Here is a 12,362-nt window from a genome sequence, read left to right on the forward strand (position 1 = left end):
CGCACAAAGACGACGCAGCGGGGCCCCGCCACGCTGTCACGGGCCCGACCGAGACGACCGACCCGGACGAGCATTCCATTTGCCAAGGCAGCAGGGAATCTCCCATCACGAGGAACCCGTCTGCATCCCACCCACGTTCACACCACCGTAACCGCCCACCTAACCACACCAAAGCGGGCTAGAAAAATTATAGAAAAAACGAAAAGAAAAAGGTGAAAACCAAACCCGCAGGCGCGCACGCTCCCACGATCACGTTCGCGACCCGTGCCGTGCCCCCACTAATTCCGATCCAACCCACTCACCCACCCCATCAACGCCCCGTCCGCCCCCTGTCCTCGCCTCCATCTCTCTCTCTCTCGCTCTCCCTCGCTGCTCGCCGCTGCCTCTCCTGCGTCGTGCTCCGAGTCGGCGCAGTCGGCGGCCACCCGTCTCAGGTCAGGCCCCTCCTCCTCCTCCTCCTCCTCCTCCTGCGCCTCTCTACTCTCCAATGCCGCGCCGCCGGCGACGAGAACGACCCGTACGGCGTCGCTCGCCCGGGCGCGCGGCTTCGATGCGTGCTCTGTTTTCCTAGTAGCAGTGCGGCGCGAGCAGCTCGATCTCGTCGCTTTCCGCTTTGGCTCGTAACTTCGAGGGTAGCGCCTAGTCTGTGTGCATTTCCGGACGATGCGCAAGTTAACGACGCGCAGCACCATGTGTTCGTGGGCCGTACGTTAGATTTGGTTCCACCGGAATGCATCCGAGGCTTGCTGCTTTCAGGGTTCATGTAACGCAAGGATGAAACCGGGATCGATGGATTGCAGTGTTGCGCGTTGTAGCCTCAAAAGGAAAACAAAGCGAAAAGTAGCGTGGACGTTCCTGTCGAAACTGATGCGTCAAACTAGTAGTACTACGTAGGTTCCTGTTTGGGGCTATTTTCTGGTGACTGCTTTCCGCCTTCGAATTTCCCTTTTTTCGAGAACAATGCATCTTTGGATTTGTGCGTATTGTCACTTGTACTACTGCTAGTACTAGTATGCACCGGGCCACCGAGCAATGAACTAGTGATAACGCAGGTTTCAACGGGGGGTCGGTTAACGATTTTTGCGTCCTAGGCTGCTGGATTTAGATGCTGTAGCTTGATACTTCCTGGTAGGGACAAGACACTGGGAAGCTAGGAACTGAGTATCTGCGGGATGGAAGGCTTTTGGAGAAATTAGGAAGGAAAATGGTGAACTGAGACTGAGAAGCCGAGAGATAAGAAAGCACATTTGATCTATCTTGTTCATTCACATCCAGGCCACGGTTGCATGTATAAAATTCTGCACTGTTGTGTCTTACCGAGCTCCATTCATTCACACCATTCATGTGCCCATATGCTTGGGGGAGTATATGAGACGCTACCAACTTACCAATTGCATTCTGTGTTCATTTTGTAGTTCCCTTTCATTTCAGACTTCTGATGAGCATGTTTTAGTACTACTCATTCAGAATTTATTCCCTGGAATTTCTGTTTATTATGTCCGCAAGAGCTTAGTAGAGAAATACTCCCCCCGTCCAAAATATAATAGTGTCAAAAATGATCTTATATTTTGGGACGGAGGAAATAGTAGCTATTATATACCCCTTTAATTTGTCGACGGTTGTTGCTTGAAGAAAGGGGGAAGAGGAATTGCATTTAATTTTTGGGCCTGCATACAGCATACGAGTTATATTGCTGCCGCGGACCACAAATTTGACCTTAGGGACCAATTGTGCTGTGGGCTTCATGGTGTTGCCTTCCATGCCTTTTAGGTTTTTGTCCATGGTACCGTGCATAATAACTGTGGTCCAGTCTTGCACCATATGCTTTCTATTATGAGGTTGTCTAATGGGTGAACATTCTAGATCCAAATGTGGTGAATCATGAATGCATCTAACTATACATTTCTATTTTCTGCTAAGTTGTCAACCCCTTGGGCCATTATATGTTGTCATCATGTATGCTGTTCACCAGATTTTCTGGTGAATGTTCACCCATCAGCTTCTTGGTTCTGTTATTATGTCTAGGGCTAATTTCTGAGGTTGGACATCTGTTTCTGTAGGATGGACACTTTGTTTTCTAAAAGGTGGATGATCCTCTTTTTTTAATCCAAATCAGAGACATTTAGATTTTTATCCCATGATCGTTTTCTGTGTCACCACGTGCATATTCAGGAGTATGTATTTCTTAGGGAATACTAAGAAGCTTGTATGCTTCATTTTCAGTATGGAAGTCTCACCAGTTGCTGAGGTTAGGCCCAACAATTATCTTTGCAGATATAGTAATATGTGATCTAAACGCTTGTCCCCAGACCTCTTGCCCCCCTCCCCGGCTACTAGGACTAGACATGTCCTTCCTTCCAAGACACCCATCTTTCCAACTTTGTTGTCTTAAGTTATAACTGTAAACTGCAAGAAATGACAAACTACCCTCTGATATTTAACAATGTTATTCTGTCTTATACCATTTATGTTTTGGTTTGGTTTGGAAGCACTTCAACCATGCAACCATGCATCCATGTACACGATGAATCTCACTGTTAGTGTAGGAGATATGATGAGCTACTTGTCAGTTGCAAAATTTCACGGTGATCTGGTGATTTATTTTTTTAGACCGATGTCTGGTGATTTCTATCATGGGTCATATTAAGGTGTCTTAGGTTTGTCAGTGGTTGGCAGAAGGAGAATGCTTGTATGAAGAAGATGCACATAGTTTCTACTATATCTTTATCATAGTTGCAACCTGCAAGTGCTTTCAGTTATATGGAATGGTTTCTAGAATGGGAGTGTGGTTTCAACAAGCATGTCCAATGTGATAATTTTGCATCAGTACATACTTTCTGCAAAAGCAGCATTAATATTTGTGTACTACTCCAGAAGTGGAGCATGTGTCTGGCAGGTGTTATGCTACTTTTGAGTGACTATACTTAATGTTGGGTACTGTATGTGTTTATTGTTGAATTTTATTTTCGTCATCCAGATATATCAAACTCAGTAACTCGTTGCCTGACCTTTGTTTTTCGTTTATTCTTTTCAGCAGTTGTAAAAATGCTTCATCATTCAAACAGTCGCCAGCAGAGGAACAGAGGATCAAAAATCAAAACATTACTCAAGGTCACCTTGCTCTTAGGTGTGGCTGTTTGGCTTGCGTATCAGGTGAAGCATTCTTATGATAAGAAAAATGAGTACTACAATGCTACCGAGGACCAGCTTTCCCATGATGATAGAAGCATGTTCCAGGGCAGGAAAGAAAGGCTAGGTACTAATGGTGATGGTAATGTGGAGAAGGCCATAGAGACAACTGATGTAATAGGCAAACAAGAGGAAGAGAAGAGTGGAGAAAGTGTCTTTGAGAAAGACAATACTGACTCCCATGATGATGATTCGGGAAACACGGAGAGGTCAGAAGCTGAAGAAGGGCAAGCCAGTCGCGCAGATGATAATGCAGAAGCACATCGTAATGAAACATCTGAATCCAACTCATCTGATGCTGAGACTAAAACTGATGTCCATTCAACTGGAGATGATGTACCCCATGAAGAAGAGGCGCAAAGTGATGGATCCGCTAATGCAGGTCAGATCGATGCAAGCGGCAATGGTTCAGATGGAGAGCAAGCTGAGAAAAAGGGGGCAGTGGAGTCTCAAGCTGACTCTGAGTCCCTCTCTGAAGATACCAAGGCTGGAACAGGTGACGAGCATTCCGCTGAGACTCTTCCAGATGAAACAGGCAACATACCAGCGGTTCATAATGCAAATCCTCAAGGCGATGCAGCTTCCAGTACATCCGATGCTTATGGGCATAGCAACAGTGAGACTGTTCATGTAGAGATTGGGTCTGAACATGAAGGGGCAAGAACATCATCTGTGACCACATCTGGCGATGCTGAGAAGGGTAATTCTGTGGAGACTAATCCATCTGATAGCATCTCAGCAGAAGAAAAGGCTGGTGGTGATGGCGAGAAGGGTTCAGAAACGAGTACAGCTAACGAGGCGTCAGGTGCCAAGGAAGCAAACCCTGAGGAAGGCAATGCTGCAGCAGAAGTTCGCGCTGACCAGGCTGCAAATACGCAGACAGAGAACTCCGATGGAGCCTCTGCTGCTGCTGAAGGAGCAAATGGTGGTTCTCTGGAAGAGGCAAAGGCTGTGGAGAACCAGATTGATGGAGCTACAAAAGCGTCAAGCAATGGTGATCAGGACGATATCAAGATTGAAACCAACACATCAACCAGTGACGTGCACAATGAACATCAGAGCGTCGATGCCAGTTCTGGGTCGATCGGCTCAAATGACACTGGCCCTGAACAAACTGGAAAAACTGAAACCCAGTGATAGCACCAAACGCATACGGACATTGTTCAGCATACGTGATTGTTCATGGACACGAAGAGGGGCTACTGCACATAGAAAGATTGTTTGTCTGTTCAGATTGAGGTTACATCCTTTAGTTGGTAAATTGCTGGTGCAGACTATGTGATCCATGCACTGAAAGACTATTTGCACGTCATGTTTTTCTTGCCAAGTTGTTACCTCAACAATGTCACTTTGGCTGCTATGTTCCAATCCCTGCAAGGTGATCTGTTCGTTCGTTCGATACCACGCTGGTGACCTCTGTTCTTAATGTAACAGTAAGCAGGAGGATGCTTTGTTGCTTCTTGGTTACAGCTACTATGTTTGGTGTTGTTTTCTCCGTAGCCTTTTGGTGCTCCTTCTACAGTTGTTTGGACTTGCAGGAGAAGTATGGTATATTTTGTGAGATTGCATCTTTGTCAGCAGAATCAGGATGCGGTCCTTTTTTTTCTTTTCTTTTTACAAGTCCCACTACTGCCTTGGATTCTTTGCTCCTTAGTCGCTTGAGAAGCCGCTTGCGTGGATTGGGCTGGACATACAATGATACACACCATTTGTTGCCAAACATTTACTACCTCTATACCAAAATATAAGGTTCTTGCAAATCAATTTGAACTGCAAAAACATTTTATATTCGACGTTTTTGTAATTCAAATTAAACTACAAAACGTCTTATATTTTGGTACGAAGGGAGTAACTAGCAACCCTTTGCTCCTGTCGTTGCAACCTTGACGCAGGGGCAAATCTGGTGAACTGGGTTGCATACACGGGTCGGGGGCTCGGGGCTCACGGTAACTCCAACGGCATCCCTGTGTCCTCCACTACTTAGAGCATCTACAGCCGGATATATCTAATTTGGTCCCTCAAACATCCGCAGACGTGTTTGGGCGCGTCCGCGGGCATTAATTGGGCACCTATCATTTGTGTGCTTTCACAGTCGTCTCCCTCACATTCAAACCCCAAATCCATGCAACAAGTGCAATGCTATCTAGATGAACATGCTTATAGCAACAAATGGACTAAATTCACATACTATACAACTATGTAGATGAACACGCTCTGACTGCTCAATGACTAGCCGAAGCGCTATGGCATTTTTGCGGCCAAGCCGCCGCGTGTCGGTCTCCGCCGACGTGAGGGAGTGTCAGAGGATCGACGCGAGCAGCGCATCCTCCGAATACACTGGCACGCGCTTGCCCAGTGCGCGACCACCGCCGCCCTCTCCATCGCACGTTGGTGCTCGCGGCATGAGGCCCGCGCCTCGGATTCGGGCATCCTCGCCCGCGGCGGCTCCGACGAGGGCACATTACCTAGCGGTGTCCAGGGACGCCCTCCGGAGCTGGTAGAGCAGGAGTAGACGATCCGCCGGAGCTACGTGCGGACGCGAGGGGCGGGCAACGCCGCCTGCATTACATCATCGGGCGACGGGTGCCGGAGCAGAACCTGAGCTTTCCTCCATGTCGCCCCGGTCTAGGACCGACCGACACAGCGCGGTGCTGAGGGCGATTTTCTCCATGTCATCATCGGCGCCGGATCTGCCACCGGAGGCGGCACTGCTGCCGTCACTCTCCATAGATCTTATGGGACGAGCAGGAGGAGGAGGAGGAGGAGGAAGGAGAGAGAGAGAGAGAGAGAGAGAGAGAGAGAGAGAGAGTGAGAGAGTGTGTAGAGTGGACTACGGTCTAGGGTTCGTCCGGATTTCGGATTTATGTGGGGTCGGGGTGGACCAAGGTGGGCTGGTCCGACGTGGCAGACACGCCAGGGCTCATCCGGGCCTCACCAGACCCGCCCCAGATTTGTGCTGGATTTCAGGGTGCCGGACAGGCTGGACGTATAGGGCCGGTTTGTGAGACGCCTTTTTTGACTGGTCAATGACTGGGCCGTCCGCCCGGGTGTAGGGGGGGGGGGGGGGGGGGGGTTGTGGCTCAGTGGCGCCCAGCTGTAGATGCTCTATGTGTCTGCGGATAACACCTGATTGTCCGTCGTTGGAGGGATACTCAATTGTTCCCCTATTTCGTCCCTCCACCTTGTCGTATTCATTTTTATCAAACTCAATTTTTGTACTTGATTTTCAAATAATTCAAAGATAAACATCACAATGCAGCAATAATTCAAATGTAAAAATTACAATTCAAGCCTAGGGTTTTCAAATTACCGGTCCAAATTTAAATTCAATTTATTCAGCTACACATGCTCAGTTGGTTTCCATAAAACACCCACAAGCCACAAATGTTCCACTAGATCATTCAGAAATCAGCACCGGGAAAATTCTCAAACTGCCCGGAGTGGAAACAGCCGGAAGAGGTGATCCATACACACGGCCCGTGCCAGCGATCAAATCGCCCGGTTAGACGATGTCACCAGTGACATAACACGAGCTGCCATCCTAGGCCGACGACGTGATGTCTGCTCTAGGCACCCGTGCTCGTTCCCTTCCGTGGCTGCCGCCGCCCGACGTCGATCGGCTTCAGGCAGACACGGAGAGGTCGATCCGACTGGGTGGCTGGGCCGGCTTCGCATGTGACCCGTAGACTTGCGCACTCATTGCCAGCCCTTCCAAGTTGATCAGGAGAAAATGACGCAAAGCTGCTGATAAGCTCATGCGTGTATGGTATGATAAGCTGATAGCTTTTCTGAAAAAGGGAGGAGATCGCTAGCCTAGCCGAGCGCTTATCACTCGACCTCTCTTGCTCATTGTCTCTGCTTTTGTGAGCAAGTTGTCGACGCGGTTGGGAGCCTGAGAGCTCTGGAAATGTTTGGTAGCCTCTGGGGATAAAATACGTATCATTTTCCAAAAACAGTGGTATCGATCGGGCTCACTGGCGAAATGCATCTCGAAATTGTTTCGTGCATATTCTAACAGCAACCACTGGACCGCCGGGGAAAATCCTGCAATGTGAAAGTCTAGATTCTAAAGCTACCCCGGGACATTTCTCTGGCGGCTGTGACAAGCTCCTCGTGACCTCCTCGTCGACTTCTCTTCATGCATGTGCATGGGAGGGAACACTGGCCGTTCATGCATGCCGACATTCATGATGCAGAGAACAAACAGTTGTACTTGATGTCTAGATGATCCAGAACAATGATTAGAATTGCAGCAAAAACTCGGCGTGTACCAAAATGTTTATAATCTTGAAGTTTCAGCCCGGATTCTAACTAACTTTTAACCAAATTAAAACTTGGTTAAATTTCATTCAAATAAGTCCAAGAATGGAGGATTTCCCTCTGAATGTAAATTGTGCCCCGCGTCGCTCCCGTGGGCGGCTCGGGGGCAAACCCTAGCCCCCTCCAGCAGACACAACCACCACCCCTCCCTCCCCTTGCCGCCGCCGGCAGCGGTCGCCGGGCAAAGCTCGGGCGGCTGGGCGGCGGCGGGGCCCTTCTTTCCTCCTTCCGTCCGGGCGTGCTGGCGCGGGCCGGAGATCTGCGGCGGGAGCTCGAGCAACTGCGCGCGCTCGGGACGGCATAGCTGGCCGGCGAGGCAGCGCACGGAGGCACGGATCTGGCGCGGGAGCGCGGCCTCGCGGATCGTCAGGCGCGGATCTGGCGCGGGAGCGCGGCATCGCGGGTCGTCAGGCGCGGAGCTGGCGCGGGCGGCATGACGGGGCTAGCGGCGGTGGACGATGCGCGGCGAGCGAGCGCGGAGGTAGCCGGCGCGCGGCGGAGGTTCGGGTCCGCACATCGCGAGGTGTGCGCGGTGCGCGGCTCTGCGCGCGGAAATGGCATGCGGGTGCAGCGCCGGTGCTTCCTGTCCTGGATCTCGCGAGGCGGTGGCAGCGCGGATCCAGTCTCCAGCGAGATGTGCAGCCAGGAGGGGTCCCGAGGCTGCGTGGAAGGACGGCTACGTGTGGCGCTAGGCGGTGCTGGAGCAGAGAGGCTCCGGCCGTGGTCGGATGCGGGGTGCAGGACCCGATCTGGTCTCTGCAGGCCCGCCGTCGGGGAGGATTGGTGGTGGCCCTGCACAGCGGTGGCGCACTCGCTGTGTGGGGGGTGTGCGGTTCAATGGAGGCATGGGTCCTCCTCGGCCTGCTGCGTGGGAGTGGCTGCCCCGGGTGAAAGCCTGGCCGGTGCTGGCCGGTCGGCGGTGACGGCGCCTGTGGGTGTCGCTATTCTCCTTGGAGGCGCCGTCGGGAATACCACAACCAGATCTCCCGGATCAAGTCTTTCGGGTGAAAACCCAGATCCTGCTGCAGGGTCGGGCGGTGGCGTCGTCTTCAACGCCGTTCCCCTCTTTAGGGCACCGTCTTGAAGACTTTGATCCCTTTGGTGCTTCCTACAACTGGACGTGCACGGTGGTTTCTGTGGCAATGATGATGGCGATGAGCAATGTCGGAAGCATGGCCTTGGTCGTGGTAGTCGGCTCTTCCTCTCCGGCGAGTCCGTGGGTGTGCCTCGACTGCCTATTGCTGTGAAGTCGAAGCGGGGGCCGGTGGTATACGATGACGCGTGACAGATAGCTCGTTCAGTGACCCTCCGTGATGCCACCCCTGCCTAGTCTTCTTAGTAGTTCACCGTCGGAGTCGAAGCTGCCCTGCCTTAGTATGGATTGTATGGAGTGTTCGGCTGCAGCTTTAGGGCTGTTGTTTTTCTTTTCTCTTTCTTTGATCTTTGGATCTGGTCCTAGGACCTTCACCACCTTGTTGTTTTTCCGCTGCTTCCTGCTATTATCAATGAAATGCCAACGATGTTGGATCTTTCAAAAAAAAATCATTCAAATTCAATGTGTTTTGATAGATTGAAATCCTAAATAATTTCCAAAATTTTGATGAGGTCTGAAAATTTTACTTTACCGAATTTTAAACCTTGATCCAGAATCTAAATTGACCCTTTTTATGTAAACATTAAATGAGAGCCATCAAGTAAAAAATCGTAAGACCTTTATCATTCAGATTATCTTGTTCTCTTGAAATGAAGTGCATGCTGCTTAATTATTTTCTCTTCTCCTTTTGTGTATATATAATATATATGGTGGCATGTTAGCTTGGGAGAGAACTGTCTATTGATACGATGCTTCTGTAGACAGACCTAACCTTTCGCTCCTGCCCACATGCCAACTCCCATCTAGGGTTTCCTTGCCTCTCGCCGGCGCCGCCGGTCCGCCTCATCTCCTATGGTCCTTGGACCATGAAGGCACGGTAGATCCCGGCTCTTGCCGGCGGGAGGGCTCCGCTTTTAGATGGTTTTCTGAGTTTAGTTAGGGTTTGTGCCATGCTCAAGAAGATGAGGCGGCGGTGACTTCTTGAAGATGGAATAAGGTCCTCCCCGCCTAGCTCCCGTCCCGGTGATGTTTCAAGCATCATCGAAAGGCGTGTGGAGGTTTGTCTCCGGCGGATCTCGTGGGATCCGGTCGGCATTTGTCTTCGGTGGATCCGACTGGATCCGGTCTTCGTTCGTCTGCGTCTCTGTGTCTGCAGGTTGGATCCTTCCGGTCTATGCTTCTCTTCATCGGCGGCGGTTGCTGTTCTGGTGCGCTGGTCCTATGGGGCCTTAGCACGACGACTTCTCAACTGTCTACTACAACAATGTTTGCCCGGCTCCGATGAGGAAGGAGCGATGACGGCGGCGCGCCTTCGGCTCGCTCCAGTGCTTGTAGTCGTCGCTAGGTGGTCTATGGACCTAGATGTAAGTTTTACTTCTAGTGTTCTTTGTACTACCTTGACAGTTGATGAATAGATCGGAAGTTTTCTCGCAAAAAAAAAGCTTGGGAGAGCCCAAAGGAAAAAAGAACAAAGAGCGGGGCAAGGCATAAATTGAGCGACAAATATTTTAAGGTTTAGGGCCCGTTCGGAGATTCTCCGCTCCGCGCGACCGCTCCAGAGGGACGGGGGGGAGTTTCAGTTAAAAAGCGCAGAGCGCATGCAAGTAATTCATATATTCTTAGATTTCTGGGAGTGGGTGGATTCCCTAACAGCTCCTTAATCACGAATAACCCTACGTACTTGTCACTGAAAAATGCACAAATGTTGGAGCCATGAAGGGCCGCCCTGGCCCCAATGAAACCTCGCCCTATTAGCGTAATTTTTTTTCCACACATTCATTTCAAGAATGGATCCCATGAATATGCATGTCTAGTCATGTTTGAGTAACTCATACGTAATCTGTTTGAAATTCATCTGGCTATGTTAATTAATCGCAACAAAATAATTAATGAAAACATCTGTCACAAACGAGAACTTACTAGCTCCAAAAAGGCGAGACCGAAATTAAATGGCACTGCAATTGGCTGCATTTCACAATCACCTTTTGGCATGCAGATTTCAACCCTACTTTCATGATTTCTCCCGAACACCGTCACGTGCGTAAGATTGTGAACCTATCACCGCTTCTACCACTTGACACAAAGGGTTCTTAACTGCCCAATTCCATCAAATATTTATGCCAAAATTTGTAATCCCTTTAGGTGCATCACCTGGCCACCACAAGTTATACTCGTCAAGTTGCACACCACCTTTTCGTCACATCTTGTGGACAGTAGTATCATGCATGGACGCACGAAGCTTTCCTTTGGCTCAACTTAGCTACCATGGAACCTCTATAAATAGCCATGCATTTCGAAGCTTCTTATCACAGAACCAATCGTGAGCCATTAATCAGCTTGTAAGATCACAACTAAGACACACACCACAGCGGCAAGAAACACCAGGAGGTAGGACAATCCGATCCGGTTATGGCACCCAGCAGAGAGGCGTGCGCGATCGCCATGGCCGTGGCAGCGCCGTTCATCGCAATGGCAAGCAACATCAGCACCGACAACGTGGAGAAGCGGCGCAGGACCTCGTCCGACATGCTCCAGCGCACCGTCTCCGACGTCTCCTTCCAGCTCCACCACCACGGCCCCGCCAAGGAGGAGGAAGAGGCGGCGGCAGAGGCGGAGATGAAGCTGCTCCACCCGGTCTCGGAGGTGGAGGACGCCAAGTGCGAGTGCTGCGGCATGTCGGAGGAGTGCACGCCGGAGTACATCCGCGGCGTGCGCGGCCGGTTCTCGGGGCGGTGGGTCTGCGGGCTGTGCGCCGAGGCCGTGACGGAGGAGGCCGAGAAGAACGGCGGGTCGCTGGAGGAGGCGCTCCGGACGCACATGGGCGTGTGCAAGAGGTTCAACGGCTTTGGGAGGACGTACCCGGTGCTGTTCCAGGCGGAGGCCATGAGGGAGATCCTCAGGAAGCGGTCCAAGCTCGGGCCGAGGTCCAGGTCCGGCATCAACCCCCGGGAGGTCAGGGAAACCGCCTCCAAGGCGAAGGCGAAGGCTTCAGCTGGCGCCGGCGGCATCGCGCGCAGCTCCAGCTGCATGCCGTTCATCACCGACGAGTTCAGCGACTAAACAGAGCTGGTTGATTCGCTGGCTAACTTTGGGCATGACAAGGTGCTTACCTAGAAAGCTAGAAGGATAGTTTTAAGCCTTCTTGTTGCATGTTTTCGCCATCTTTTTGGGCCAGGGGTGCATACTTCACACGCCTTTAGGGTGTTTTTTTGGTTGCACCTTTAGCTTATCTAGATAGTACCTTGAGCATCGTTGTGGCAACACCTTAAGTCTTAAGCTTGTATACTAGTTAGTCAGCAGTCATGTTTTGTTTTTCCAAGTTCAAGTATAAATTGGATTTGGTGGTTTGACAACCTTAATTTGGTACGCTGATCTTCGATGTGGTCTAGAAGTTCTTATTTGTTTTTGGACGGGGCTTCTGTTTGGTTTTCTCGTGGCGTAGTTTCGTCGGAAGGAGCATAACGATTAGCCCCATCTTCCATTGATTCCATGCAAGTTTTATGCGTGCATGGACTGTGGAGTATGTATGTGTTGAACCGACTACTAGTAAACTAGTCTTTATCTTGTCATCCTAAGAGAAATGCAATGAAATTAACTGTGATTAGTTGTCTGTGTTTTTGTGAAGGAAATATGCCCTATAGGCAATAATAAAGTTATTATTTATTTCCTTATATCATGATAAATGTTTATTATTCATGCTAGAATTGTATTAACCGGAAACATAATACATGTGTGAATACATAGACAAACAGAGTGTCAC

General features: G+C 50.3%; 2 protein-coding genes across 3 annotated transcripts; both read left to right on the plus strand.

Moving 5' to 3' along the window:
- Nucleotides 1-244: 244 nt before the first annotated feature.
- On the plus strand, nt 245-4,795 carry LOC123166855 (myristoylated alanine-rich C-kinase substrate). Of its 2 annotated transcripts, none has more exons than XM_044584665.1 (2): nt 245-434; nt 3,035-4,795. In XM_044584665.1, the coding sequence occupies exon 2, from the start codon at nt 3,046-3,048 to the stop codon at nt 4,324-4,326; it is 1,281 nt and encodes a 426-aa protein (XP_044440600.1). In that variant the 5' UTR covers nt 245-434; nt 3,035-3,045; the 3' UTR covers nt 4,327-4,795. The 2 variants fall into 2 exon arrangements, with proteins under 2 accessions (XP_044440600.1, XP_044440601.1); XM_044584666.1 differs by having other exon boundaries at nt 252-434; nt 3,038-4,795.
- Nucleotides 4,796-10,925: 6,130 nt separating this feature from the next.
- On the plus strand, nt 10,926-11,955 carry LOC123168463 (uncharacterized). Its single transcript, XM_044586348.1, has one exon. It carries the CDS (start codon nt 11,012-11,014, stop codon nt 11,660-11,662), a length of 651 nt encoding a protein of 216 aa, XP_044442283.1. The 5' UTR covers nt 10,926-11,011; the 3' UTR covers nt 11,663-11,955.
- The last annotated feature ends 407 nt before the right edge of the window (nt 11,956-12,362 follow it).

Source organism: Triticum aestivum, chromosome 7D (genome assembly GCF_018294505.1).
Source record: "Triticum aestivum cultivar Chinese Spring chromosome 7D, IWGSC CS RefSeq v2.1, whole genome shotgun sequence".
Taxonomy (NCBI): domain Eukaryota; kingdom Viridiplantae; phylum Streptophyta; class Magnoliopsida; order Poales; family Poaceae; genus Triticum; species Triticum aestivum.

What these genes read in the sequence shown, in the direction of transcription:
- LOC123168463 (XM_044586348.1), top strand. Translation starts at nt 11,012, where the DNA reads ATGGCACCCAGCAGAGAGGCGTGCGCGATCGCCATGGCCGTGGCAGCG.
- LOC123166855 (XM_044584665.1), top strand. Translation starts at nt 3,046, where the DNA reads ATGCTTCATCATTCAAACAGTCGCCAGCAGAGGAACAGAGGATCAAAA.